The sequence below is a fragment of the Phocoena phocoena genome, chromosome 19 (assembly GCF_963924675.1).
Source record: "Phocoena phocoena chromosome 19, mPhoPho1.1, whole genome shotgun sequence".
NCBI lineage: Eukaryota > Metazoa > Chordata > Mammalia > Artiodactyla > Phocoenidae > Phocoena > Phocoena phocoena.
This window is the reverse complement of record NC_089237.1, coordinates 49,914,920-49,940,432: the sequence shown is the minus strand read 5'-3', so window position 1 is coordinate 49,940,432 and position 25,513 is coordinate 49,914,920. Positions and strand designations below refer to the sequence as shown.

Genomic DNA, 25,513 nt, shown 5'->3' with positions numbered 1-25,513 from the left:
AATAACGTTACCACAAAAGCCTCCCAAGACAGACCATGTGTGAAAGGCAGAGAACATTTCTGTCCAGGAGAACAGGACTGACAGCGAATCCTCATCATTCTGCCATCTATAAAGCTCTTTCATCTTTCTTATTTATCTTTTTCATTTTGCATCCTCTCTTCTCTCTCCTGGGTTCACTTCCACTCCCATTTCTACCTAGTGAATCCTTCAGGTCCAAGCTTCTGTGTTACCATCTTCTGAGTCCTCCAAGACAGGCAGCCTGAGCACTTACTCTGTCCCACTCCCAGAGCAGCCTGTGACGCCTTCAGCACATCACGCTGTACTACAGTTTTGGTTTGTCATAGGCCTTTCTGGTAGACAAGAAACCACATAGCAAGGACTCTGCCTTCAACCTTGTATTCCCATATTTTGCCACAGAGTGAGCCCTGAATAAATATCTGTTGATTTATAAATAAATAAATTATAATGTTCAGATTCGGGCCGTATGCCTCTCTAGTTACAAACTTTCCCAAAATTCTTATCCTCTATTGACTCTAACTCTCACCATAACAGATGATTCTTATTTCTTTATTTTACCTGTATTTTCTCTCTAGTCCTGTATTTCCAAATGTCCATGGAATATTTCCAAATTAGTTGCCCTTCCTGACCTCATTATTTCTGTTAATGGCTCACTCCCTTATCCAAACAGCAACAAAGTCTTTTTTTTTTTTTTTTTTTTTTTGTGGTACGCGGGCCTCTCACTGTTGTGGCCTCTCCAGTTGCGGAGCACAGGCTCCGGATGCACAGGCTCAGCGGCCATGGCTCACGGGCCCAGCCGCTCCGCCGCATGTGGGATCTTCCTGGACCAGGGCACGAACCTGTGTCCCCTGCATTGGCAGGCAGACTCTCAACCACTGCGCCACCAGGGAAGCCCAGCAACAAAGTCTTGATCCTTCCTTTGTAGTATGTACTATGTTCATTTCTCCCTTGCATTACCACCCTAGTTCAAACTATTACAGACCTTAAACTAAGATTTGGAAGTTACTTTAAAAGTCTCTCTGCTCCAGTCCCTTTCCTAACTAATTGTTTTATCCTTCTCCTGTTTAGAAACCATCACTGGCTTCCTACTAACCTATTCCTACAGAAAAGACTCCACATCCCTTAACTAGGTATTTAACTCCTCCACATTTTCCCTGGACAGGAGCTTCCAGCTTTATCATGAGACGCTCCCTACCTGAATCTTCTGCTCTAGCCCCAAGTGTCTAATCATTGGACCTTAAACGACATTTGCACTTGCCTGTTTTCATACTTGACTTCATGCTACTTTTGTGACTAAAATGGTCTTACCCTTCCTTGATGCTTCATTTAATCCTGCTTTAAAGCCTTAAGTCTCATATGACATCAGTCCTTCCCTATGAAAATTTCCTTAACTTCTTCAGTCAGAATCATCTCTCCTTCCTCTGCGTTCTTATTATGCGCCACTAATGCAGTACGAGTCATTATCTTTCCATGGTTATGTATGTCTTTTCCCCACAACTGGGACATAAGATACCAGATAACCATGTCTAACCATCCCCATGGTGCCTTGTTCACATAAGATACACGATACAGATCTTCCTTGACTTACAGCGGGGTTACGTCCCAATAAACCCATTGTTAAGTTGACAATATTTTAAGTTGAAAATACATTTAATACAACCTACCTACCAAACATCATAGCTTAGCCTAGCCTACCTTAAATGTGCTCAGAACACTTACATTAGCCTACAGTTGGGCAAAATCATCTAACACAAAGCCTATTTTATAATAAAGTGTTGAATATCTCATGTAAGTTATTGAATACTGTACTGAAAGTGAGAAACAGAATGGCTGTAAGTATATCAGTTGTTTACCCTTGTGACCGTGTGGCTGACTGGAAGCTGTGCTAACTGCCCAGCATCACAAGACAGTATCAACTGAATATCACTAGCACAGGAAAAGATCAAAATTAAAAATTTAAAGTACAGTTTCTACTGAATGCATACTGTTTTTGCACCATCGTAAAATCGTAAGTCTGACTAAGTTGGGGACCATCTGTGAATACTTTTTTGATTGACTATCCTTTGTGAACACAAATCCAGTCTTATCTTAAGTGATTATCCACGAATTCTATAGAACTTACCCAAATAAGATGAGGAAATGAAAAGTCAAATGATCTGTATCAACTTTCTCTTCAAAATATGCAAGCCAGCCTTGAAAGGCTGCAATACTTCCACAAACTCAAAAACATGGACCCCAAGTGCAACCATGACAATCTATACTGGAGCACAAGCTGGGCTTTCATTTCAGGTGGGTTACCTCCTCAGCTTACCTGTGCAACAGACTAACATATGTAAGGAAAGTCTCCCCGTTCTCATACAAGATGTACAGGGGGTAAGCCAATACTTCATCTTTGCCTTTTTGTCCAAATATGTTCTTCGGGACTGCTGACAACGGCCCAAAGTCAAATGCAACTGCTGTCTCTCCTAGAGATGCGGTGTAGGCCCTTCTGAAAAGAGATTTTAAAACCAACTGGTTGGAAACGAAAACAGAAATAAAATGTCCAATAACAGCAGGTGGGGATTGAATTTGTATTCAATGGAGTGATAAGACAAAAAATTGTGATTATGAAGAATGTTAAACAACATTGGAAAATTCTCATAAAATTCAATGAAAGTAGGCCATAAAATTATATAAAGTTGAAATATACAATCACATAAACAGTAAAAATACACACATACAGACATGCATAAACACAGAAAAGAAACAGGAAGAAAACACATAAAGATATCAACAGTTATCTCTAAGCAGTAGGAGGCATTCAGTCCACGAATATCTACTAAATATTACTAAGCACTCAGTGCCTGTGGTTCTGGGAAACATCAGTGACTTGAACAAAGACCCCCCTCTAACGAGAGAGACGTCCACAGAGCCAGAATATGACGTTATGAAGAAAAATAAAGCAGGGGAAGAAAGTACTGATGGAGGTGCTGCTTTAGGTGATCTGGGGAAGACTCTGATAAGGTGCTATTTGAGCAAAGATTTGAAAGAAGTAAGGGAGCGAGTCTGTGGTCATGCAGAGAAGGAGCAGTTCAGGCAGAAGGAAGGACACAGGCAAAGACCAAGGAGGGCGGTGGCAGGAGTGTCTGAGGAATGGCAAGGAGGCTGAGTGGCTGGAGCTCAGAGCCTGGGCAGCGGGAGGACTGAGCTGGAGGGCTGCAGTCAGCGGGCAGAAATCAATGGAGTGCGGAGAGCAGGGAAGCAGAGTGAGCTCATTTATACCGAAAAGTAGCACTCTGATTGCTATGCTGAGGACAGACTACAGGAAATTTTAAAATATTTCATTTTCTTCTTAATACTTTTATTAGTTTTCCCAATTTTCCGCAACAAATTTATACTACCTTTATAATCAGGAAAGACGATAAAGCATGCTGTTTTTGTATTTTAAAATTTAGTATAGTTCGTTATTCAAAAAGATTCCAGTTTAACACAAGGTTAATGAATATGGTTAAAATAAAACCACAGTTTCATATAGCTGAGAAAGTCAGCATCATTCCAAGCTGTTATAGATACCATATCTTAGTTTCTTTATCACATGGAAAGGTATATGGTTTCAGGAGGCAAAAAATGAGGAATCCCAAAATCCAGAATAAAAGAACTGCCTGAGTTAAACTAAAAAATTAAGACAACGAATGGAAACAAAAAGACAAAGCAGTTATCTCAAAGAGACTTAAATACCAAGCCATCCAAACTTAACTGGAACTTAATAAATATAGTAATATTTCTAATAATGGTAGTAGGTATCAATTAATGAGTACTTTGTGCCATTCTAAGCACTTTTTATGCATGATCTCATTTATTCTGTACAATAATCCAATTAAGTGGTCACTACTTTTCATATTCATGGAATATACAGTCATGGAAATGATGCTTAGTGCAACTGAATAATTTGCCCAGATGCCACAGCTGACAAGCGGCAGAGCTGAGACTGGGACCCACCAGGTGTTGACGCCAGAGCCAGAGCTCTTAACTACTGCGTTTGCTCTACGGCCTCTCATCTGGACAGGGTGCCTGGCAAAGGAGGTTGGAAAGCAATGGAAACTCACTGCTGACACCAGAACAGGATCTATCAACTCGCAGAGGCAGGTATTTCCCCACTGTGGAGATGGCTGGATGCGAGGTTAAACAGCTGGTGCTATAAGACATTAAAATCATTTGACTGAAACTTTCAGTTGTGGGACTATTAAAGAGAATTAAAGTGGTCCCCAGGCTGGTGGCAACCTCTGACTCCTAGCAGAAGCAGATGAAATTCCTCTCTGGAGGAACACACCCCCAACTCAGGCTCTCAACATTTCAAAACATTAAGAGCAAGTAAACATAAGTTCACAACGAGAGATCAGCAATCACAGGAAGAAGCGACCATGATCATGGGGCAGGAGGAAGAACACACACCGATTTAGATCCCCACCTCCCCAGGGCTTCAGGTATTGAAACTGTCACATACAGAATAGCTGTATATAAAATATTCAAAGGAATAACAGTTAGAAAAACAAAAATAAAGAAGATTATTAGATATGACCATCATGGAGACATGAAAAGAACTAAATGGAACTTCCAGAAATATTGCTACTAAAGGCTTCTCCCTACATGCACACACTGTGGGTGATCATGTGTGGTAATCACCGGAAAGACTGATCAAGAGGCCAGAGGAATGGGGTTTGTAAGTTCAAAGGGTGATTCTGTCAGTGGTCAAAGTAGCCAGGAGCTTGCCCCTGTAGTGGGTAAGAAAACACAAAAGAAGCCAGGGTCACAGGAGAATCAGAAGGGCTCTCTACGTTCTGCTCCAGCTTCTGGGGTACTAGGTGCTGGGGGTCCAGCAATCTGCCCATCCACACTGAGTGAACAGCTGGCAGGCCTCCAGCCCAACACTCTCACCTTCCACCTTTTCTGTAACTTTGCAATATTATAATTCATTCTCTTATTCAAGATACAACAGGGAATAAATTTCAGCTATTCACATTTTTGAACTTTCTTGAAAAAAGACCAAGTTAGTAGTTATAGTGACATTCAGATTTGTAACTTCTCGTTACCTATTCATATCGCCTATTTTTGCTTATGTCTCACATTACCAAAAGCATGCTAAAGGCACCTTTGGAAAATCTTGCAATCTGCTAAAATTGCATTTATAATCCCGATAAACTAATTTTTAAAAATTTCATGACACAAATAAAAACTTACCCTTTATTGAGTATTAGACTTTCCTCTTCTGCTTCTGAAAGTACAATGACCTTAGTGGGTATCTGGGGCTCACGTAGAGAGTAAATCCTAGCAATCAAAAGAGAAGAAAGCCAGTACTTAAAATTCTTTTTCATTTCCCAAAGTTCCTCTTTCCTTTCCATCTAGTCAGTTTCTAAGAATTTTCCTACCAGTCATCACAACCATCTGCCAAAGATCTTGCTGTTACTGACAAAGTAGCCTACTTCATTTGTTCCATAACAACATAAGAGGAAGGTTTCCCCGGGGCATGAAGAAATGTTCTCTACTCTAAGCAAAATGCCTCATCAGCCTTCCCCAACCACCACACCTCAGTCCTTAGCCACATTCACCTTGTCTAGTCATCTCACTACTGCCTCTAAGTTTGCCAGCTTCCCTCCAGTTATACCCATCTGTCTCTGCCTATGAGGAACCCAATCTCATCAGGGAAGAAACCATTTCTCACTGGCCAGCTGGTAGGACTGTGGGTGACTTTTAGCCTGCAATTTGTACATATTTGTGTTATATAAAGACACAATGTCTTCCCTGCTTTCTCAAGAGGTTAGTATAAAACTAAAAGAATTTTTTTTACCAAAATCATTTTAAATTAAAATAAATTTGGGGGGAATTCCCTGGTGGTCCAGTGGCTAGCACTCTGCATTCTCACTGCCAGGGACCCGGGTTCGATCCCTGGCCGGGGAACTAAGATCCTGCAAGCCACACAGCGTGGCTAAAATAATAATAATAATAAATTTTCACAGCATATATGGCTATTGTTAAAAGGAGAAAAAAAATTTTAAAGGCCAGTAATATCATTATTAGAAATCCAAATCCCTCTTAAAGTCTTTATCAAGTTAATCACTTATTTTGTCTGATCCCACAAAGAATTTTTAAACTTAGTTTGTTCCATTATCAATAGAATGTCATTTAATAAATGTTTTTAATGAAAATTCGATCCAATTGAACACGCCATTCATTGTGGTCTTCCTAGCTGCCTACAAGCATTACTGACTTCAAAATACAAATAAGTCCTATAAATTGTAATGCAGAACAGTGAAAGGAAAAGTAAATGCAACAGGGCCCTGAGTGGGAATTTCTTGTTGCCCTGAAACTGTCAATAGGGTCAAAGCTTAGGAAAAGAGAAGTGTTAAATACCCAATATTTTAAAAGGAATCTTTAATAACTGAGGCCAGATACCTCCTTTAGGGCTTAATGTGAGGAAGACCTAGACCTACACTATCTCCTCACAATCTCCTTTTCCAGCTTACAAAAGACAGAAGGTGTCAAGAGTCCTTAAGAGTATGGTACGATGTCTGGAATGTGAGGGTCCTCCTTCTTTCTTTACCCCCAACTGCAGAGCCAAATGGGTGGGTAGGAAAGGCCCTAAAAGAACCAGCCAGATTTAGGGGTACCTGTAATAAGGGGAAACGGGTATCTCATTTTCTAGCTGAATGCCAGATGTATTGTCAAAAACTACAGGCCACCAAGGCAAGGGAATACTTGGGTGATTCTGACATGTCATATCCTAGGGTTGGGGGCATGAGAACACTCTATGGTATCTACTCCAAATATGGAAATTTCTGAAGGAGGTAGGCTGGGACAACATAAGAAAGGACTATAGTGTAGTATGCCCAGTTCTGTAGCCCTTGGAGGGCAGGGAAAAAGACCTTGGCAGTTACCATGGCTCCATATGAAAAACCACAACGGTTAGGTCGAGAAGGCAGGAGATACCAAGTTTAGCGATATTCCATCTTGACAGAGGGTTCAGGGCATGGACAGTTGGTAGAGCCAATGGGAAGCAGAGCTCCTGAGTGATGGAGGGAGCTGAAGGCCAAACACTGCCCCTGAAAAAACCACACACTAATCTGTGCAGAGACTATCACATCAATGGAGGCCACTAGCACCTGAGGGAACTAGATTAAACCAGGAGGGATATGCCCCCTGCCCTTCACTGATGGATAACCAGTTAGGTAAGATGTATGCCTCAGCTAGCACACTCTCTTTACCCCACCATTGAGGAGTCAGACCCAGAGGAAGGAGGAACAGCTCGCCTCCTTACACTTCACCCCCTACCTCAAGGTGCTTGGGTAGAAAGAAGAGTCAAAGAGCAGATCATGCCCTCTCCACTCATTTCAGATCCCTCAAGGTCTGACCTGTGATAGGACCAGGATATAGTTTTGAAGTGGATTTGAGATCAGAGTTTTAAACTGAACAGACTAAGTTTTAATAACTAAAAGTAACCAGAAATCTATGAGATCTGTGTAAGAAGCCCTTAAAGGATCAACCATTCAGCAGTAAAAGATTTGGTAGAGCACAGTCAAAGCAGTCATTAGAAAAAATAAAACTGCAGGTATCTGTACATCAGTCAGTCTCCCCAACAAACTTTTTACATAAGGCAGATCCAGAAAGTTAACTGATAATAGAGATCTCTGTAGGATTAGGGCATTTAATCATACAATGCAAAACCTGGAAGGGGCTTTAGTAAATGATCAGATGAAACCTGCTCATTTGACAAACTGGAAACTGAGGTGCCCAAGTTTTTAACATCCCAAAGACAGAAGTGACATTGGGACAAGAACTCAAATCTCTCAATTCCCAATTAAATTATCTTTCCCCTATGCTACATTACCTCCAAAAGAGTGACACAGTGAAAACAGTTTTAGGGAGATTATCTTAATAGGTCAGATTGGGAAAGCAGAGACTGGAGGTAGGACCAGTTGAGAGGGAATAACAGTAATTAAGGCACGTAAGTTAGGGCAGCTGGACGATTCTTACACGATTGAGAATGGGTAACAACAGCCATCAGATAAAGCTTTCCAACATCTACTGACCCATTTAGTGGTACTCTGAGCTATTAACTGGCAACCAGAAAGAGAATCTTCCTACTCACAAAGCTGTAAGAAAAAAATGTACCTTATTACATTGTCTGATGTTAACAGCACTATGTGGGGGTCCAGCATCTCACTCGGATACCAGGCAGCATGCTTTAGAGTCAGAGAGGTAGAACTGGTGAAAAATCTCTCAGCAACGGGAGTGGTGCTAAAATAAAGACAGCAATTTCCCAAAACTGGATGAAAAAGCTTCTAAAGGAAAACCTATCTTAACACTCTTTGCTCTTCTTTCCTTCAAATTCCTTTCTTATAAATCTTGCTGAGACAGCATTTAAAGCATCTACCAACCAACATCAAAGAATCAAAATTAAAATATTTTCTAAATTGTAGAGTATATTATACTGTACTTTACAAGTGATTTTAGATACAGTATCTTACTTGATCCTTTTAGTAACTTTGTAAGGAAACTACAAGGGCAGCTATTATCACTCCTATTGTGGAAATGAGGAAACAGAGATTTAAAAAGGAAACATTTTTAAGGAGGGCCAACCTATGAGTTGTGGAGCTAAAGATGGGTTTCTACCTTATATTCTTTTCAGATCTTTCAGACTCTCATTTTTCAGGATTAATTGGAAAAGAAAAAAATACAAAAATAAAACTTAGTTACACTTATGAGAAAACTGTCCGGCTCACAGTTAATAACTGCTTTTAAAACATCTTATTTCAACCTACTTGAAAAAACAGCCTGACTTCCAATGAGACAGCAATGTGATAATTTAGGCAGAATAAAAGTACAACCCCACATATACTGTAAACACTATTATCACGAGAAGCCAGTGTGCAGACCACCTGGAGTATGATGTCTCAATAGAAGCGGCATAAACATACCTTAAGAACCACTGGTCTTAAGCAATTTTTTGCACGTATTACAAAATTATACAGATAAACACTAAATGGAAATACAACTTACCTACAATTCACTGTTGATTTTCCACCTTCAAACTCAGAATTCTTCCCCCACCTTTTAGGTAATTCTAATATCATAAGTCCTTTTATTCCTATAAGTGCTACATGATGTTGTGCTGGACTTAACAAGACTTGATAGATTTCAAACAGGGGTGGATTTATGCAAAGCAATCTCTGAAAATTAAAGCAAACTAGTTAAAATAGTTAATTTTAATGCAAATATATACGGCAGTTACTTGAAAGCACAGTACCACTTTAGTTTTCTATAACTGTAGTTTAATGAAACATTCTGGGTAAGTACTAACACCTCAGCCATTACCTGATGAAATATTTTTTAACTATTTAGATTGGAATATTATATAAAATGCACCAGGTTTCCCTACTTTGACAAATACTACATATAATTCCCTTTTTACAATCAAACTCCAGACTACCACTTCAGCGTCAAATCTCCACCATTCCCCACTTGTACTTTATACTCCAATCAGATTAACTTGTATTTCTGGGAAATCATCATACTTTGTTATGTCTCTGTGTCTCTGTACAACTATTCTTCCTGCAATGCCCTCATTTTTCTTTTTTAGCTGGCTAAAACATTCTTGGAGACTCAGTTCCTATGCACTTTCCCCCCAAGAAAATATCCCTGACCTTGTGGCCAGGAACTAATGCATGTTTTCTGTACTCCTATAGCACACCCTAGATAATTCTATAATAGTACTTATCACCCTGCATTCTAATTATCCTTTTACCTGCTCATCCCACACAACTAAGAATTACTTGAGCTCTGTGTCTTTCCTCTCTGTATCTTTGGCATAGTATATGGCATGTTGCTAACTAACTCTCAATATATGTATTAATGACCAGTCAAATGAAGAACTCGTAAGTACTAGTAAATGATAATTACTGTTATAAATAGTACAATAAGATAGAGAATGGCTTCCAGAGCTTCTGCAACTAAAATGCTGCTTTACCGAAGCAGATTTGACATTGAACAGTGATATTTTCAGGGGATTCTGTTAAGCTGTTTGTCTCATATGCCCTCAAAAAAAAAAAAAAATGTACTTCTATTTCTTCTCTCATGAGCATCTCAAATTCCCATTTTCTTTTCTTTCTATTTTCAGTAATAAACCATGAGATTACCAATGTATTGTTTATCCTTACGTATAGAGAATCACCCTAAATCAAAATCTTTTTAGACAAGACTGTTGAATATAATGTGATTTCAATTGTTCCTGATGTCTGTAAGTCTGAAGTTTCTTTGTTTTTGTTCTTAGCTGCCCTTTGCTGATTCTAATCAAACTGTTTTTTCTCCAGTCAGTGGTTCTTCCCTTCTTTTCCCATCTTCTCAATCTTCTTCCTATTTGATTCTAATGATCTACCTCAAATCAGACCACCTTTCTCCTGTTATGCATACAATCTAATCTAATTACCTAGGTCACCTGTGATAATCACATAATTTATGTGGGCTTTTTTTGGTTTGGTTTTTAAGGTTACTATTCATGTTTTCGTTTCACTGAAAGTTGCAATTCATGCTAAACTGCTTCCTTGTCTATCTCTGACTTTTTGACATTTGGAGGACTGAAGGTCATTCAGACAGTTATCAGTATGTACTAAGGGTCTGTATGTTCCAAGCACACTGAAGTACTGGGGATACAAAACTAAGTAAGGTGGACACAGCCCCTGCCTTGGTGCTTGCACTCCAGAAAAGAAGTCAGACAATAAATTAACAAGTATAAATAATTTAATCATGACTGTGCTAAATTCTGCATAGCAATACAGCGTGCTATTGTTAATACTGTGTGCCGAGCGTCTAACACTTACTCTTATAAGCTGAAATTTTACAGTCAGTAGTTTGTGGGCTTGTGACCTGTTTTCAAAACTGCAAAAACAATGCCAGCACCTTATTCAAATCATTTTTCATCAGCAAGACTCAAACAACGGCACACGACATATGTATGCCATATGTTAGAAGGGGGGCCAAGTTTTCTTACTTTGTAATCTTTAAAAGACGCGAATCGGCTTATTACAAATAAACGCTTCCATAAAGCAATGTTTAACCACAAGAAGTCTGTAGTACTTTCTGATCACACCTACTTTCACATGCTGTTGGCTTCTCAAGAAGCCAGCAAAAATCCCTTTCAACTCTGGAGATGGCCCAATTTTTTGAAAGAGCTAACGGCATTCCTCCTCCATGTCAGGCACGAAGCTCGTTGCTTTCAAATCAACGACCCGACGTAATGCTCTCAACAACCCCAAGAGAAAGTTAGGACTGTCCCTATTATTTTATGAGCGTGACGTCATGACATCGGATTCTCGGGACCAACCTCCTAAAAAGAGCGAGTGCACCCACACTCTTAAGCCTCTTACCCCTGCTTTGTTTTTCTTCAGAGCACCTGCGCCACAGATGTTTTACTGTTACTCCATGGTCTCTCCCTTCCTCCCAGACCCCGCGAATTTAAGCATCTGGAGCGCAGGCGTTCCTATAACAGTATCCGGCGCAGTGTCAGAGTCAACGAACATATGCGGAAGGAGTGAAACATGCGTAGAGAGGGTTCAAAAGGTTCTGCGGCCACGCTACAGCGGATGAAAATGACTTTTCCAGTCGCAGCTGGACGCCCCCCAAAAGGACGTCTGCTCACCCTCGCATAGCACCCCTCCCAGCAGACGAAAAACAGCCAGGATGGGAAGGGGACGTAAACGCTACTTCAGATCCCAGCTGAGGGTCATTTTCCAGATCAGCCTGGCCGTACCTGGTACTGGGAGAGGGAGGACTCCTCACCGGCGCCGCTGGGGTCCCGAAGGCGCACGACTAAGAAGGAGCTGCCTTCTCCGTCCCATAAGAAGAGCTCTCCGCCGAGGCCCAAGACCAGGTTTCTCGTCAGCAAGTGCGGCGGCGAAGGCAATGATGAAGAAGCCGGCTTCTCGGCTGAGGCTGGGCTCTGGTTTTTCCGTCCTTCCCGGAGCCGCAAGAACACGGCATGGTCAGGGAGCCAGGCCTGCCACAGCTCACCTTCTCCGGCGGCTCCTTCGGCGGCCGCCATCTTGGCCCAACAGCTCTCGTCAGCCCAGTTGCTCAGCCCGCCGCTGAGGGCAGCCAATTCGCTTCCAGCCGTCCACTGCTTCGGCCAGTCATCGAGCAGGGAGCCCGGAAGCCCGAGCAGGGCTAGGGGAGGGGCGGGGCGAAGGTGAGGCCAGCCCATCAGGTAGCGTCATTGCCAAAGCAAAGCCAATCACCAGTCAAGCCTATTCTGAAGCCAAAGGGGGCGGGACGAGAAGTTCAACATGCCAGTGCCTGCTTAGAGAAAGCTTTGGGGTTGCGGGAAGTCTAGTAGCTGGGGGTAAACCGCCTGAGACCTGTGTATCAAATTGCTTATTGGACACCTCCACCTGGATAAACCTAAACATCTAAAACCTTCCCTCAAAACTTACCTCCCCCAATCCAGGTTGGGCAGACCTCACAAATGTCACTTCTTTTTGTTTGTTTTTTTGCGGTACGCGGGCCCCTCACTGTTGTGGCCTCTCCTGTAGTGAAGCACAGGCTCCGGACGCACACGCTCAGCGGCCATGGCTCACGGGCCCAGCCGTTCCGCGGCATGTGGGACCCTCCCGGACCGGGGCACGAACCCGTGTCCCCTGCATCGGCAGGCGGACTCTCAACCACTGCGCCACCAGAGAAGCCCATAAACGTCATTTCTTTAGTCACCCATTCTGGGATTGCCCAAGCCTGTCTCCGAGTGGGGCCGGCCGGAAGGACAACGCTTCCCAGAATTCCCTACGATCTGGTGCGACCAGCACCCAGGAACTACAAGTCCCAGGATTCTGCACGCGCCCCGGGGGCGGGGCCTTCTGGCGGCGACTCCCGCGAAAAGGAGATGGCAGAGGGATCAGGGTCTCGGCGTCGCTCCCTGTATAAACTGCTGGGCTCGCCGCCTTGGAAAGAGGCTTTCAGGCAGGTGAGTGTGGGGTTTGGAAAGCCTTGGCCGGGCTGTCGTCACTCCCCTAGTCCGTCCCGGCAACCGCTCTCCTCCGTGCTTTTCTCTCAGCCCAGCCGGGTGAAGCAGGTGTCCGTGGAGGTGGACCTGGAACCTGAGCCTCTCGCCTGTAGGTCCGGGCCTCGGCCACCGCCCGGCCACTTCCTGGAGTTTCTGTGCCTTTGGGTGTGGCATTGCCCGGGCCGGCCCGGGCCCAGGAAGCCTTCCTTTTGGACTCGGGTTTGCTTTCAGTGTGAAGTGTGATCGCGACCGCACCGCTACATCTCTACGGTGGCACCACCATCACCCGCTGATGTCGGGTTGGTGGACACCAGAGAGGCACCTTGTACACTCACCGCAAGTGAGAGAGACGTTATGTCTATTCCACAGAGGAATAGAATAATTAGACATTATTTCTAATCCCGGAAATTATTTCTCTTCCTATTCCAAACTATTTCTTCTGAGCCTCCGTCACTAAGTCTTAGCAGGGTTGTAGCCTACGGTCAGTTCTGACCTATCCAGAGCTCAGTCTGGTTCCTGTAAGTACTATGGCCTGTCTTTCCAGTAATCTCTGAAGTAGTGGATATATCCCAGGAAAATAATCTGATGCTAGAAATGACTGTCGACAGCAGGATTTCTCAATCCTGGTTCTTGACATTTTGAAGACGATAGTTCTTTGTTTTGGGGTGCTGTTCTAGGATTGTAGAATGTTTAGCAGCCTCCCTGGCCTCTACTTACTAGATGTCAATAATCCTACAGCTAGAGCTGTGACAACCAAAAATGTCTCCAGTCATTGCCACATGTCCCCTAGGGGACAAGATTGCCTGAAGTTGAGAAACATCGTACAGAATGGCGGCTACCAGCATCATATCGAGAATAGCAAGAATTAGGAAGCGGGACTTCCTGGTGGCGCAGTGGTTAAGAATCCGCTTGCCACTGCAGGGGACATGGGTTCAAGCCCTGGTCCTGGAAGATGCCACAGAGCAGCTAAGCCCGTGGACCACAACTACTGAGCCTACACACTAGAGCCCTTGAGACACAACTACTGAGCACACGTGCCACAACTACTGAAGCCCATGTGCCTAGAGCCCATGCTCTGCAACCAGAGAAGCCACCACAATGGGAAGCCCATGCACCGCAACGAAGAGTAGCCCCCGCTCGCCACAACTAGAGAAAGCCAGTGTGCAGCAACGAAGACCCAATGCAGCCAAAAATAAATAAATTAAATAAATAAGTTTATTTAAAAACAAAAACAAAACACAAAAAAAAGAATTAGGAAGCAACCTAAGTGTCCTGTTAGCACGGTGGATGCTGCGCTATTATCACCCAACCATTAAGCAAGCTAGCATTAAAGATAGACTATGAAATATGTCAATCTGGAAATACGTGACCCAAGCATTGTAATTTCACCCATCTACACGTGGATAAGGGCTGGAGAGGAAGGTGCCAAAATAACAATAGTTGGGATTAGAGTTGAAATTTTGTGTCTATAAAATTCCTTTAATGTTTTAACAACTAATCTAAGAGGTGTTTTTTGTTTGTTTGTTTTTGACTGAATTGCCTTTTCTGCCCCCTCACCTCTTTCTCCTTCTTCCAAGGGATGCCTGGAGAGAATGAGAAACAGCCGGGACAGGCTCCTAAACAAATATCGCCAGGCTGGAGGCAGTATGTCAGGAGGAGCTCAGAACACCTTTCTAGTGCAGGAGGTGATGGAAGAAGAGTGGAATGCTTTGCGGTCAGTGGAGAGCCGGCCAGAGGCCTTGGCTCAGGTCAGGCTGGGATATGTGTTTTTAGCACCAAGGATGCCAGTGTCCTCTCTCTGCCTATTTCCCCAAGTCCTCTAAACCCATCCACCCTCCAGCCCCCAATCAGGATTCTAACGGCCTCTCACCCAGGTTCTTCTACCTTTAACGTTAGACTCTTCTAGATTAATTAATGGTTCATAAATACCAGGCTGTCGACCTGCTGCATCATTGCATCATAATCACTTCTGAAACTGAAAAGAAAGAAATTTCACTCATTGGCTGCACCCCTGGAGCTTTTGATTCAGTAGGCCTGAGCCAGGAATCTCTCTTTTTAAAAAGGTCTCCAGGAACTTTCTTGTTCTAATCTCAGGCAGGGTTAGGAACTGGGTGTGGATAGGAGACCATTTACCACGTATCAGGAAGAGCACTGGATTGGAAGTCAGTAGTTCTGGAATTCTGATCCTGGTTTTGCTGTTGACTCTTAACTCTGCCTCTTTGAGCTCTGGTTTTCCCATTTGTAAGATGAAGAAGATAATGTTGTCGGTATTGTGAGGACAGTATAAGAAACATGTGGGAAACTGCTTTGAGAACATCGAGCCTCTCTGTAATAAAGAGGCGTTATTTGGTGCCTTCTATGTGTCCCACATTGTGCCAAATGTCTGAGTTACATAATCACAGTGAGTGCGTACAATAACCCTCTCAGGTGGCTTTTATTCCCACTTTACAGAGGCCTGAAATGAGGTTGACAGAGGTTAGGAACTTTCTAATGGTCACAGAGCTTTAGCAGAGCCATATACTTAGCTGCTACCCTATACCGTCTCCCCCAAATGTGGTACCATTATTTTGTCACTGGCTGGTTTAATCATCTGTTGATGCCTTTCTCAGCGTGGCCACATTACCGCATTGTCGGCACATTCTACAGAAGGACTGGGTTGATTTCCTCAGTTAAATCTGTGTTCTTCAAGCCAGCCTCCAAGTGTGAATCACTGTGGGTCTTGTCAGCTGATCATAACTTCAAACCTCTGCTGACCCTACTTTCTCTTGCAGTTGGAGGAGCCGCTGGACCTGGCCGTGCTGGAGGAAATCCAACAGGAGCTGATTGATCAAGGTGAAGTCTAAGAATAGTTCTTCCTGCCTATATCTCTAGCTGCTCTAATGCTGATGCTTTTTTCTGAACAGAATGTTTTTAACTCATTATTTCCATCTTCAGTCGAGTGTCTAGAAGTCTCTGTTTTTCCTCTAAGGTCTTGGCTGTCTGTCTTCCCAATAATAATAGTCATTGTTTCCAGACCTTGTGCTCAGACCTCTCCTTCCATGCTATGGTTCTCTCCTTATGATGCCCCTACCAGGTAGCGTGAGACAGAAGAGAGTGGTGTCTTACACAGGTTGCACAGCTGGTGGTGGAGTTGGGAAGTAAAATCAGTGTTGTGAATCCAGTTCCCGTGTCTATTCTATCCGACAGTACCTCTCTGTTAATAGATTAGTAGTAATCCTGTCACCTTACAGGATAGTGCATGATCAGATCTCTTGCGCTACCTAATTTAAGTACCTTCTCTTGTATCTTTTCTTGACTGACTCCCCAGGGTCTTGTGAGCGCCCCCTTCCTGCAGAATCGTAGCACCACAGAGTGCATAATTTAGCACCTTACATAATTAAGTCATTTATCTCACATAGCCCTATCTTGATTAGGCTTAGTTTTTATCATCTGTTAGAGATCACAGTCTCGACTCTGTAAAACTACAAAACTATTTGTAGGCTTAAATAATATGTGTAGACTTCGAGCAGTGCCTGGCATATAGGAAGTTTTCAATACACAATAGCTTGTTTCCAGACCTTGTGCTCAGACCTCTCCTTCCATGCTATGGTTCTCTCCTTATGATGCCCCTACCAGGTAGCGTGAGACAGAAGAGAGTGAACTCTTGGCCTAGACTGCTAAGATTCACTTCTCAGCTTTACCACTTTAACTTGTGTGGCGCCGGGCAAAGCACTTAATCTCCCTGTGCCTGTTTCTTCATCTTCAAAATAGGGAAGTAGTAGTGAAGAAGTTAATATACATAAAGAACTTAAAACAGCATTTGACACATAGCGCTATGCAAACGTTAGTTATTATGATTGGTGTGTTGACTCCAGTTAGACTGTATATTCCTTGATTTTAATTCTTTTTTTTCTTTTTAATTGATTTTCTCTTTACCCTCGCCTGCAAAACCTATCTTAGTGGTGAAACACAGGACTCACTAAATATTTCTCTTGGGGTATATTGAATTTAAAAACCTGCAGTGATAAGAATTTGCTGTGTTCTGCCATACTCAGTCATAAGGAACCCTCTAGAATAGAGGTTGGCAAACTTTCTGTGAGGGGCCAGATAGTAAACATTCAGACTATTGCAGCTACTTAGTTCTGCTGTTGTAGTGTGAAAACAGCTATAGCCCACACATAAACCAAATGAGCGTGGCTGTTCCATTACAACTTTACTTAAAAAATGGAAGGTGGGGGACTTCCCTGGCGGTCCAGTGGTTAAGACGCCATGCTTCCACTGCAGGGGCACGGGTTCAATCCCTGGTCGGGAAACTAAGATCCTGCATGCCCTGTGACATGGCCAAAAATGTTTTAAAAATTAAAAACGTTAGGTGGGCTGGAATGGCCTGTGGGCTGTGGTTTGCTGACCCCTGCTCCGAAGCCTAGATGGTGAGCTCATCAAGAGCAGGGACCAGCCTTCTTCATCTTTGTACCCCAGGCCTACTAAGTACTAGGGCTTGTTGCATGTTTGCTACACACGTTCTGAACAACCCAGAGCCTGAGTCTGTGGACACTGGCGAACAGCTCACCTTAGACTCAGCCAGGTGGGCCTGGCGTCTGAAGCCGTCAGCGTCCGCGTTCTCCAGCCACCCCTGGGACCCTGCCACTCTTCATCTCTGCCCCTGTGGCCTCTGGAGATGGGTGTGAAAGTTGTCTCTTTGTCTCTTAGCCTCATCACTTCACAAGGAGAGGACAGACAGGAGGGGAAAGATCCAACAAGATGAAGCCTGAGCAGTAGTTAGTGATTGGTTGTGTGATTTTGCCCGCATTTTTCTCTTGTGTGGATGGTGCCTTTGAAAGTGAAGCTTAGCACTCAGGACAGGGCGACCCAGGTGACGTGCGGTGAAACACGCCGGCTGTCCTTTGCCTTGCAGAACAGTCCATCATCAGTGAGTACGAGAAGAGCTTGCAGTTTGATGAAAAGTGTCTCAGCGTCATGCTGGCTGAGTGGGAAGCAAACTCCCTCGTCTGTCCTGTGTGTACAAAGTAAGAGTTTTCACAACCTTTTCAGCATTATTTGTTCCCACCCCACACTCCAAGGTGAGTGGAATTTCCCCCCAAATCTATTATCTGGGAAGGTTGGGGGATCCAGGTCTGCTGGCCGTAATGCTCTGGGATCCCAATTCTGCTTCCAGGTACAATCTGAGAATAGCAAGCGGTGTGGTCATGTGTCAGTGTGGCCTGTACATCCCATCTCATGTGAGTGTTCCTCACACAGATCGTGTCACCTCTGCACACATCTCTTCCCAACTTCATGTTCAGTTCACACTGGTAGCTTGCAGTCATCCATGGTGAGAATACAGACAGCATATCCGTGAGGTACTTATCAATGTACCGCTGCTTAAGAGCTTTATAGAAAGCCCAGTTTAGAATTGGAAACACCTGTATCTGATTTACATAAAATTTTTCCATATATGAAGACACAGCTGTATTCAGAATTTTAAGTGTCAGTGGTCTTAAAATATAGGAGCCCTCTTACCTGACATGATGTGGCTAAAAGTTTGCCAGTTCGTTGAAGTGGTAAGCTATACAAATGAAACATTTTATAGGAAGTTTTAAACATATACACTTATTTGCCAGTCCTTGAGCGAGGCTCTGCTGATTGGAGAGCTGAGGTTTTTTTTGTTTTTGCTTCTTATAAACTGCTCTTAAAGCGCATAGTCTAGCATTTCCTGTTTTGTTTCTGTAAGTGCATCAAGAAGCTGAGTGCACTTCAGGATTTTTCCTCCCCATCTTTTACCTAATTCAACACCTTTTCTTTTTAGGGACTCATCTTTTTGACTGTTTCTTCAATATTCCACTTATCACAAAAACATAACTTTGTTTCATTCTCTTATTTCATTGGTTTACAAAGTAGATAATTAAGTCAGTCAGTTACAATAGCAAGTTCAGTTAGCACAGAGGTAGGACCAAGCAGCACTGGCTCTTGGTAAGGATACACTTGGCTGGGAAGCCTCCCAGCCCTGGACGTTCCTGGTGCGGTGAGCATCAATCAGTGTTCAGGGCAGGAGTGGAGAGCGCTGGTCCATCGGAGAGGCGGTCAGGTGGACGTTATTTAAGAGATCCCCTCAGCACGATCGTGAGCGTTTCTAAAGGTCCGAGAGATCAGGGCATCACAGCAAGCCAGTTACAGGATGGTGTGAGGAATCGGGATTTTCGGCCTGTTGACTATGAGACGACTAAGGTTAGCCTGTAGTTTAACTTTTCTGTTTTTCAGTCTCCAGAGGTGACAGAGCAGAAGTTTCGCGCCTGTTTAGAAGACAGCGTGAATGAGCACGGTGCATGTTGTCCCCACATGCCGGCATTTTCGGTCACTGAAGGAACAGAGGAAAAGCCCAGTCTTCTCATGAGCTGTCTGGTACGCCTCCCACAGGACCCAGTGGTAAAAGCGGGTCGGTGGTTGGTTTCATTCCCACCCTGGTAGAAATAGCTTACAAAGAGGTAAATGTTTAAAAATGCAGTTTATTCTCTGAGGAACTTTACTTGCATAGAAAAGTGAAGTCACTTCAGTTAAAAAGGCCAGTCATTCCCCGAAAGGGGAGGGACAGAGGCAGCCCAGCTCGTGGAAGGAGCAGCATAAATGTCATTACTGGTTGCCACTTTTAACCACATACTGAGATTGCTTTTGTGACTGGAATATAATTGAAGCTAACTTTTTTCTATTTAAATTCAGGCTTGTGATACTTGGGCTGTGATCCTCTAGAGCCAACCCTGATGCACACGATCTACTGGGTTGGAAACAAGTTCTGTCTTGAGAAGGGGCCTTGTAAATACAAATCTTTCACTTATAACTTATTTTGTATTAAAACGTTTCAAAGTTTTCTCTGCTCTTTGTGTTTCGTAATGCTGGTTGAAAGGGAAGGAGTAGAAATAGAAAAGACCAATCACCTTGGAGATTTTATTGTCCATCATTTTGTTATACAAAAATCTAGAAATAACAGGTTTGTAGAGAATAAATGGTAAATCAGAGGCAACAGAAATAAGTTAATATTGAATTATTTTCCATGATATTGGGATGAAAACCATTTCAAAGCATGTGGGTCTGGCTTCAGAGTAGGTGTTGTTCACTGGCCAAAGCCTGCCATCAAATTAAGGTGTTTGGCAGCTTGTCTTCTCTATTGGCTTTTGACAAAACCTTTGAGGTCTTCGAGAAAAGTAATGTACTCCTGGTGCTCCAAGGCTGTGCTGAGCTCTACCAACTCATCAGCGAAAGTGTTGTCCACCCCTCGGTCCGCAAGGAAATCCATTAGGTGGTCGTATAAGCCCTAAAAGGAGAAACATTGGTTAAAAAAAAAAAAGAAGGCACCCGAGACACTTATTAAGATGCTTCTTTGTGTGGCCTTGGACTAGACCCTCCCCTGCAAGGCCCAAGGGCACCATCACCTTATCGAGCACTCACCCAGTCCAGGGAATCTGTGCTGAGCGTGTAATTCGTGTCCTTCCAGTCAGAATCGCCAGTGGACTGAAAGCTCACTTCCTTGATGGAGAAAATGTCACTCTGGTCCTCCTCTTCTTGTCCAATCTGACAAGAGACAATATTTGGGGAAAACTGAAAGGTTTCCCAGGACAAGCCAGACTCGTGCAAAGAAAAGGGACTATTTATAGCTTGAAACTCAGATTTTAACCTTGCTCCCTCACCACCCCCACCCCAGTCTTCCCAGTTTTGCTGGTCTAAGCTAGAAAATGTTAGGATCAGCTAAATGGGACCAGGAAGGTCCCCGGAGGCCCTCCTTGTCCCCAGGGCTGCCAGCACTCCACTCTACATACCTCATCTTCTGGAAAGTGACAGTCCAGCACAAGGGCCTTGTTGCTACCATCCTTTACAACTTCAACCACAAAATTGGGAGTGGACGTCAATTCAGGCTGGGGAAACAAGAACGAGTCAGTAAATGTCTCTGTTGGCAGGGGTCTGGACCGAAGGTCTCAGTTCAGGGGGTCTGATGGCCACTGCTACGCTATGGTGTTCCCAAATAAGGAGCCTAGGATCTTTTAACACAGAGTATTAAAGCCATGTACCAGCTTGTTCAGACAGACTGGGCTGAACCCACCCTGTGGATCCTTTCTAGAGTTGTAGACTATGTTTTGGATGGCAGAGTATCATATATTTAGTACAGCATTTCACTTGTATTAGCCACGCTACTTGTTTAAAGAACATACAAGGTTACATATTAGAACCTAATACGTACTAGGTTCTAACCTAATTCTACAAGGTTAGAATCAGGAAATCTGAACTCCAGCCCCAGCGAGAGTGCCAATTAACTTAAATCTTCCTGGGCCTTTTTCTACATCCATACACTACAAAGCTGGCCTAAAGCTCCAAAATCCCTTCCCAGCTGTTTCGGGATCTTCCTCTATTACAGCCCAGGACCAGAGGCTGGTGCCTCTGGCTAAAGCACAGCAACCCCCGCTTTGAGGGTGAGCCAGCCAGTGTGTGTGTTGGGGGCGGGGCGGTCCTAGTGCTGGGCCAGCGCTCCAGGGAGCTGAGCTGGGTCGTGAGACAATACCATGCCAACCCAGCCAGAAAGCCTGGGGACCCTGTGGCCCTCACACTGGCTGGTTTCTAGGCTGGGCACACTGCTTCCTAAAATGTCTGAAGACTGAGCACCATCCAGGTCCAAGCAAGAAGGGCAGCACCTTAAGGTGAAGTCTCTGACGCCCCTGCCTGGTGTTTATCACCAGCCTGGGACGTGTGAGAGCACTCCTCACTTGGAAACACTCCAAATGATAATTTACCCCCTGATCATGGGAAGGGTTAAGACAGTTTCAATTCCTCCCTATTAAGTGAACACAGGGCAAATTATAAAGCCTAAGCCTAAAGGTAACAATTTACTTCGCCCCTGGTAAAGAAAAGGGGCCACACAGTTCTGGTGCTCCACAAGAAAAGGCCCGAGGATGGCTGTCCTTCGCCTTCTCTCCTAGTGCTAAGAGAATTTAAACGACACAAAAACCAATGCTCCTCCTGCAAGCCCCCAGAACAGCCCGTGGGAAGGCGGCGGCACAGGCTGGTCACAGTGTTACAGACTTGCCTCCTGTTCTTCAACCTTCTGCCCTTCAGAGGGCCCCTCCTCCCCATCATACGCGGGTGGGATGCTGTTGTTAATGTTGAAAGTGACGGTGACCCTAGAAAGGCAAGAGAAAACACAACAGAGGATGTCCTCTTAACTGAGAAGTAGATACTGAGGCTTGCTACAGTTAAAGACGCTGCTGAAACAATGCACCTCTGATCTGCAGAACTTCCAAAATGCGGGTGCCTGCATCCCACCCACAGATAGATTCAGCAGGTCTGACGTGGGCCTACTATGTGTTGGCTGCTGGAAGTCAATTAGGCACTTGTTCCTCAGCCGAACAGTCATGTGTGGGCTCCTGTCACCAGGCCAGCATCCAGGGCTCACTGCCAACCTGTGTCCACTGGCCACCTCCTGGCCACAGCCAACTGACACTGCCACCCTCGTCTTTCCAGGGCACCTTCCAGTGCTGAGCAGCTGAGAAGCTGGGGGCAGGGGGCAGAAGCCTCCTTTAAAAGCTTTTCTCCATTAGAAGAAAATCTGCCCGAGAGGAAGGGAAGAAGGAGCGCTGGAGGGCTGTGGCATCAGCTGAGGATGGGGAGCAGCCCCGGCCCCATGGAGGGGGGCCTCACAAAGAGCAACACTTGCTGGGGAGCTCCCTGGTGGTCCGGTGGTTAGGACTCAACGCTTTCCCTGCCGTGGCCTGGGTTCAGTCCCTGGATGGGGAACTAGGATCCTGCAAGACACACAGGGCACCGCCAAAAAAATAAAAGAGCATGCTGCAGGACAGGCTCACTCCTCAGAGCAGTTGTGGGAAGTTTATAATCACAAAGCAGGCCACAAACACCAACTAATGACGATCTTCAGTTGCAAGAACCTTCACCTGACGTATCACGTTCCAAAATTTGAATCTAAAGTTGAGAGATGTGGAACGAGCACGGCTGGGTTGCAGACAACAGTGCACTGTAGCCACTCCCCTCTGGAGCTGTGCTAACTGGCTGCCTTGCCGGTTTGAGGTTTGAGGTTCAGCCACAAAATCTGTCTAATCTGCAACAGTGCGGACCAAGCTGACGCCTGGGCACAGAAATGCAGTTATGTTCATTAGAACATTACTTATAATGGCCCCAAACTGCCTACGACCTACCCCAGGAAAGTGGTTTAGGTCACGATACAGAATACATGATTGACCTATGAAGGGAAAAACACTACACCACCAAAACAAAACAAAAAACCCAGAACCCTACTTCACAGCATATACAAAAATTCACTCAAGGTAGATCACAAACAGCTTTCGCAGGTCAAAGTCTTCCCATCTTTCTCATCGTGACCCTTACTACACGGCAAGCCCACCCTTATCTTGCTTTCTCAACTATAAACAGTAGGAGCTTTGTTTTCCTCAGCCAGAGCCTGTAGTATAGTAAGTCAGCATTGCAAATCTGAGATTCTGTCGGTGCTGTCAGAATTTCTGAATTTGCGTGCATAGATTTAGGCAAGGTATACCCTCCCTCACCAGCAAGGGTTTAAGTGACTGACGCCTCTACTGGTCCAGTAGGCTCCCAGCGACTTGGCTTCGGTGCTACTTGCTTACCATCTCCGTATGAACTACCACAGCACATAAGTGTGCAGTGAATGAACGACCTGGAGCTTACGAAATTATCCAAATGAATCCTACGATCTCTCGGAAACCACATGTCTGTTAAGTACCTGCCTTAACTAAAAGCTCTTGTGGATAAGTCAGGGCAGGTCCTGCAGGGTCATGGATTTGGTTCCCTGGAGTCCATAGGCCCCTGGTACTTACCTTTCTCCAGCAACTTTCTGCACTAATTTGGCTTCTGTCCCATTCACCTCCAGCTCCCAACCTCCAGACATCTTGGGAAGAGACTTATACTTCTGTATCTTCTTTTCCTCCTTAATCTCATCATTGAGGAATTGAACAAAAGCTTTGTCCCCTACAATGGAAATAAGTTACAGAAAGAGCCAATCAGTCTAAAACGGGAAATGACCCAGGTTACTACAACCAGAGACCTGTATTTGGGCTGTTTCTAATACTTCTGCTATTAACGGTGGCTCTGGGAACTTAACCCAACTCATATCCATTAAGCCTCAGTTTCCTCATCTGTAAAAATGCTGTAAGCTATCAGTGGGAAGCTGAGCTCGCATTCTGGTAAAGTGATTCCCAACAATGAACTCCTTAAAACGTTTCAAAATAAAGTAAGAAAAATTCGCCATTACTCTCTTTCACTTGCCAACAGACAACACCACGCTACTCCCAACCGCGACCTTGGGCTTTCGCAAAGTTCCATTTTCGAGAGACTGAGAATACAGTCGGCCTCCAGGGCTTTACAGCATCTCTCCCCGCAGAGTAAAACAGAAGTGGGGGAAGACGGGAAACGCGATCACGCGTGGGTTTAACCCGCTGGTGGCCGATCAGTGGGAGAATGTTCTGGACTTCAGGGGCGGTTCCGGGCTGTCCACGCGTGGTCTACACTTCCTCGTCCCGGACTCCCCACCCCACCCAGGCCCTGGCCCCTCACGCCCCCGGCCCACGTGCACGAGTCTTACCTTCGGTGTGCAGTCCGCCGCGGCCGCAGCCGCAGCCGCAGGGCCCCCAAGGCCGCAGGAGACCGGGCAACTGCACCGACCCCGCGCGCACGCTCAGCAGCCCAAAGGGCCGGGCGCACGGCCTAGACGCGGGCTGCAGCAGCGGCAGGGAGGGCGCGGCGGCGCGGATGCCAGCGACAGCGGTGCACAGGACACGGGGCACGCAGCGCAGCAGCGGCAGCATTTCTGCAGCGGAGGCAGAGGCGGCGGCGGACACGTGCGGATACGAAAGACAACTCTCGGCAAGAGCGACGACTCTTCGCCACTGCGCCCCCTAGATCTAGGGCCGCCGCCGGAAGCCCCGCTCCCTCCCCGGGAAGTGCTTCCGTGCCGCCGCTTTGCAGACCGAAGGCACAGCGGGCGGGAATGCGCCCTCTGCTGGTGGCCTCCGGTGTGGCCTCCCGGGGAGGCCTGGAATCCGATTCCTGAACTTCTTTAGCTGATTCGGCTTGAGTCTGGTGTCCCAGGCTTGCTGTTTAATTGGCCGGCATCCGTTCTCTCCAGTGGCTGCTTACACTCTCCAAATTTCCATCTACTGTTCTCAAGCACGGCCAGGCTTTCTATGACTTCGTGGAATGCACTCTTGCCACCACCAACTCCCAAAGACCAGCCTCCGGGATCACCTCCCATAAGAGGCCTTCCTGGAACTTCCTCCTCTCTTCCCTGAAAAACAGACTCATGCCTGTGCGACCCGGCCCCTGTGCTTCATTCTTTTCTCAGCAGAAACCTCCTGGCACTGCTGGCTTACCTGGCAGCTGACCCTCACCCCCACCAGACCCGGAGCTCCTAAAGGCAAGAGCCCTGGTTAACTCCTGCAACCCTCCAAACTTACACCCAGGTTCTGATAG

At 45.1% G+C, this 25,513-nt stretch overlaps 3 protein-coding genes across 4 annotated transcripts in view; 1 reads left to right on the top strand and 2 right to left on the bottom strand.

Moving 5' to 3' along the window:
• NUP88 (nucleoporin 88) overlaps positions 1 to 12,088 on the bottom strand; it is a 29,764-nt gene extending 17,676 nt beyond the window's left edge. Inside the window, exons 1-5 of the mRNA XM_065896806.1 lie at positions 11,798 to 12,088; positions 9,052 to 9,221; positions 8,164 to 8,289; positions 5,236 to 5,322; positions 2,330 to 2,506 (exon numbers count right to left, since the gene is read on the bottom strand). Coding sequence (XP_065752878.1) covers positions 2,330 to 2,506; positions 5,236 to 5,322; positions 8,164 to 8,289; positions 9,052 to 9,221; positions 11,798 to 12,088 — 851 coding nt within the window. The remainder of the gene's footprint in view (positions 1 to 2,329; positions 2,507 to 5,235; positions 5,323 to 8,163; positions 8,290 to 9,051; positions 9,222 to 11,797) is intronic.
• An 809-nt stretch (positions 12,089 to 12,897) lies between these two features.
• On the top strand, positions 12,898 to 19,880 carry RPAIN (RPA interacting protein). 2 transcript variants are annotated; one of them, XM_065896400.1, is made up of 7 exons: positions 12,898 to 13,000; positions 14,617 to 14,787; positions 15,811 to 15,871; positions 17,934 to 18,045; positions 18,195 to 18,258; positions 19,277 to 19,417; positions 19,733 to 19,880. In XM_065896400.1, exons 1-7 carry the CDS (start codon positions 12,920 to 12,922, stop codon positions 19,760 to 19,762), a joined length of 660 nt encoding a protein of 219 aa, XP_065752472.1. In that variant the 5' UTR covers positions 12,898 to 12,919; the 3' UTR covers positions 19,763 to 19,880. The 2 variants fall into 2 exon arrangements, with proteins under 2 accessions (XP_065752472.1, XP_065752473.1); XM_065896401.1 differs by lacking the exon at positions 19,277 to 19,417 and having other exon boundaries at positions 12,920 to 13,000; positions 19,733 to 19,762.
• Positions 19,881 to 19,943: 63 nt separating this feature from the next.
• C1QBP (complement C1q binding protein) lies at positions 19,944 to 24,968 on the bottom strand. Its single transcript, XM_065896399.1, has 6 exons — positions 24,627 to 24,968; positions 23,863 to 24,013; positions 22,086 to 22,179; positions 20,827 to 20,922; positions 20,459 to 20,581; positions 19,944 to 20,324 (listed from the first exon to the last, which is right to left on the bottom strand). The coding sequence occupies exons 1-6, from the start codon at positions 24,847 to 24,849 to the stop codon at positions 20,175 to 20,177; spliced, it is 837 nt and encodes a 278-aa protein (XP_065752471.1). The 5' UTR covers positions 24,850 to 24,968; the 3' UTR covers positions 19,944 to 20,174.
• Between the last annotated feature and the right edge of the window lie 545 nt (positions 24,969 to 25,513).